This window comes from Oryzias melastigma, linkage group LG4 (assembly GCF_002922805.2).
Source record: "Oryzias melastigma strain HK-1 linkage group LG4, ASM292280v2, whole genome shotgun sequence".
Classification (NCBI taxonomy): domain Eukaryota; kingdom Metazoa; phylum Chordata; class Actinopteri; order Beloniformes; family Adrianichthyidae; genus Oryzias; species Oryzias melastigma.
The window spans coordinates 26078774-26082122 of NC_050515.1; the positions used below are offsets into that span (position 1 = coordinate 26078774).

The 3349-nt window shown below is 41.9% G+C and overlaps 1 protein-coding gene across 3 annotated transcripts in view; it reads left to right on the top strand.

Annotated features, from left to right (window-relative positions):
* Positions 1–2530, top strand: part of sap130a (Sin3A-associated protein a) — a gene marked incomplete at its 3' end in the record, with an annotated part of 8418 nt that extends 5888 nt beyond the window's left edge. For all 3 annotated transcript variants that reach the window (XM_024279371.2, XM_024279372.2, XM_036211661.1), the window contains 6 exon segments: positions 569–670; positions 748–1109; positions 1188–1433; positions 1506–1631; positions 1707–1810; positions 2417–2530. In XM_024279371.2, the coding sequence (XP_024135139.1) occupies positions 569–670; positions 748–1109; positions 1188–1433; positions 1506–1631; positions 1707–1810; positions 2417–2530 (1054 nt within the window).
* Positions 2531–3349: the final 819 nt, after the last annotated feature.

Here is a 3349-nt window from a genome sequence, read left to right on the forward strand (position 1 = left end):
TTAAATTGTGGGCGGTACTGTTGGGGCAGAAGTTAGCTTTGCTAATTTTCCATCATCCCTTTGTTTATACTCTCGCATTAGCTTATAGCATCTTACAAGCCCAAGCTAACATTAGGATTGCGAAGTAAGTGACGAGCAATATCAGAGCTATTGAGATGGCAGGTCAGACATGGAAAATTAAGATGTTAGTGGATCCATTTGTCTGCAAGAGGATCCATCAGATCGAATCGAAGATGGGAGAGCTGCATCACAAACCTGAGCTTTTTTAAATCTTGGGTTTTCATCTGCTTCTGATCCATCACAATTTGAACAAAATAATGCTCAGAACCAGTTTTAATCTTAAATTCTTTTACATATGTCCTCCATCATGAGAAAAATGCTACAATTCTACTTAAAAACACCAAAAATAATATTTTCATTGCAGTGGGTCTTTAAACAGCTGTCAGTCTGACTCATCTTTGAAACACATTTTTGCTTAGTTTCTAAGAAGTTATTGTCACTTTATTCTCATTTGTGAATTTTAATCAGAATCCACTTCAGTGACTACATACCTGTCCTGCTCTTCCAGGTGTGTTCGTAAGAACCTGATTCCCGCCCAAGCCAGTGAACCCAGCGGCGCTAGGATTGAGAGTGGGGGTGTGAGAGGAGCCGGTTCTCCTCGGCCTGCTGGGTCAGCATCTGTTGAATCTCTAACTCACATCCTGTTCTGATATAGGATTTTGAGTTTGACTGTTTTATTTTTTGCAGTGTCAAACCCAAAACTGAAGTGCACATGGCTATGGCCCCCCCAGTCATGGCTGCAGTAGAGGCACTACCTGCTCAGGGAGGGGAGCAGCAGGGCGTGGTCTCCAATCCTCAGCACTTGGCCCAGGCCATCCCCACCTTGCTCGCCACGCCAGGACCCGTGCCTCCCTCCCAACCCTCGACTGTTCTCTCGGCCTTGCCGGCCGCCATGGCTGTGACGCCCGCCGTTCCTGCATCAGTGGCCAACACGGTGGCCTCCCCCACTCAGCCTGCAGCGAGTAGCACAGCAGCGTGTGCTGCTAGCTCCACCTGTCCAGATGTGAAAGTCAAACAGGAGGCGGAGCCTATGGAAACTTCACAGCCAGGTAAGGAGGGGCTCTGACATCCTCGTTGACGTTGGTCTAATCTGAAAAACTGACGAGTAAAAACAAATCAATTTGTAGATCCCAGTTCAGGTATGTTATCAGCACAGACCATCACCACCCAGGCCTCCACACTCAGCGCTCCTGGAACAGGAGATCTGATTCCTGGGGCCTCTCCGAGAAAAAAGCCCCGCAAACAGCAGCACATCATTTCAACCGAGGAAAGCGAAATGGTTGAAACAAACAGCACAGATGAAGAGAAGGCTCCAGGCAGGCCCATGAGCAGCAGGGCGGAGCGGCGGGAATCTCCACCTCGAGAATATGTTGGTACGTCTGCAGCTTCACACATTTGATACGTTGTTTTGAAACGCTGGCTGAGAGCTTGTTTTTGCATTGAAGATGAAGAAGGAGTGAGATATGTGCCTGTCAAGCCCCGCCCACCTATTACCCTTTTGCGGCACTACCGTAACCCTTGGAAGGCTGCTTACCACCACTTCCAGAGGTATAGCGACATTCGGGTCAAAGGTGAGTGTGTTCTGTGCCTCACATATTTTCCATGAACAGAGTTGCATGTAAATAACCTGTATGTTTCTGTGACAGAGGATAAGAAGGGCACATTACAGGATATGGCTAATCAGAGAGGCGTGGCCTGCAGAGCACAAGGCTGGAAAATTCACTTATGTGCCGCGCAACTTAGACAGCTGGTAAGTGCCGAGACCCCAAAGGTCCATTTAGATTATTATGATTTTATTTACCATATTTGCTCTGTATTCATTATCTCTAATGAATCAAATTCACTGAGGCAAAAACCATGTCTTCTGCAAGTGTCTCACTTAAATGGTTGAATACTGTTAATCATTGAGCCTATATAGGGTTTTTGCCTAAAAAAATCTAAAATCATACATGTATCTAAGCTGTGAGGAACAGAATGCTAAAATAGAATCCAGGAAATTTACTTTTCTTCAGTTTTTGGTCTTTTGGTTTCAGCTTTAATATATATTAAATTGATTTTAAGTTCTTTATTTTTTAAAGCAATTATCTTTTGCTATTTTGGTATTCCAACACAATGAGCAACACCTTTATTTTGAAAGTTTCACTAACTTTCTGGAGCTAATAATTAATTAAATATAATATTTTTAGCATTTAATCAAATGGTGGTGGTTTGTGTTTAGTGGATGTTGTACGAATATGTTTGATGCTAATTTGACTGAAGTTCACAACCTCAGAATTCTGTGATTCTGATAAAATACTTTATATGTGGTAACACTCTTGTCTTTTTTAAAATCAGCTTTTATTTTCTCGTCCTTCAGTCGAGTTTGGAGCACGACGTCTACAGCCGCCTCTCCTCCCTCCAGGAGGGCCTGATCCCAAAGAAGAGAGCCGGCGCCGATGATGACCTTCACCGAATCAATGAGCTCATACAGGTAACGTTACAGCCAATCGCAACAGTTTGTGTGGTTAAAACACACGTTTTGTTAACAGGGATGTTATATTAGAACATTCTACCACAATGTATGGTCACATGTCTTTAATCTTCTTTTCATTTGTTGCTTAAACAACTGAGCAAATGATAAAACTTGGTTCAAACCAACTTTAGTGATATCCCTCCACCAAAATCTCAATTTGAGACCTAAAACCCTGTTTAGGAACAATATTTTTTTTACATTAGGTGTTTTTTACTTCGACATCTGAATATTTGTTCGGTCTTCTCATACTGGGATTCTTTGTGCTGCAGTTAGGAAAGTTAAGCCCACATCTGCCTGCACTCTCTCCAGGACTGCAGTTCTCCTGTTTTACCAGCAAGTGCTGCTGCCGAGAAAGAACGCTGTCAAATTGAAGCACCTGAAGTGACACAGGAATTTAATTGTTCATATAGATTAACTTAACAGACAGGTGTCCTCTCGACTTTCTCTGTTGTTTTTTTTATAAATGCTATAATTATGGGATGCTTGATTGTCTTCGTCAGTGACACCAGCACAGCACCTTTATAGACATGTCCCACTTTGTTTTACCGACATTTTATTACTAGGAAGAGCTTGTTGAAATTGTTTTATTGCATTTTATGAGGATCAGGTGATAACGGTAAATAAAAGTACATTTCATGTACTTTGAAGTTTCATTTTAATTTAAAGAATTTATTTAGGAGTTTATTTTTGTCATTTACAACCGTTGAGGCTATTAATTACCTGTGACTAAAATGAGAGTTAACACAATCATTTAAATAGTCATAAGTGCATGTTAAA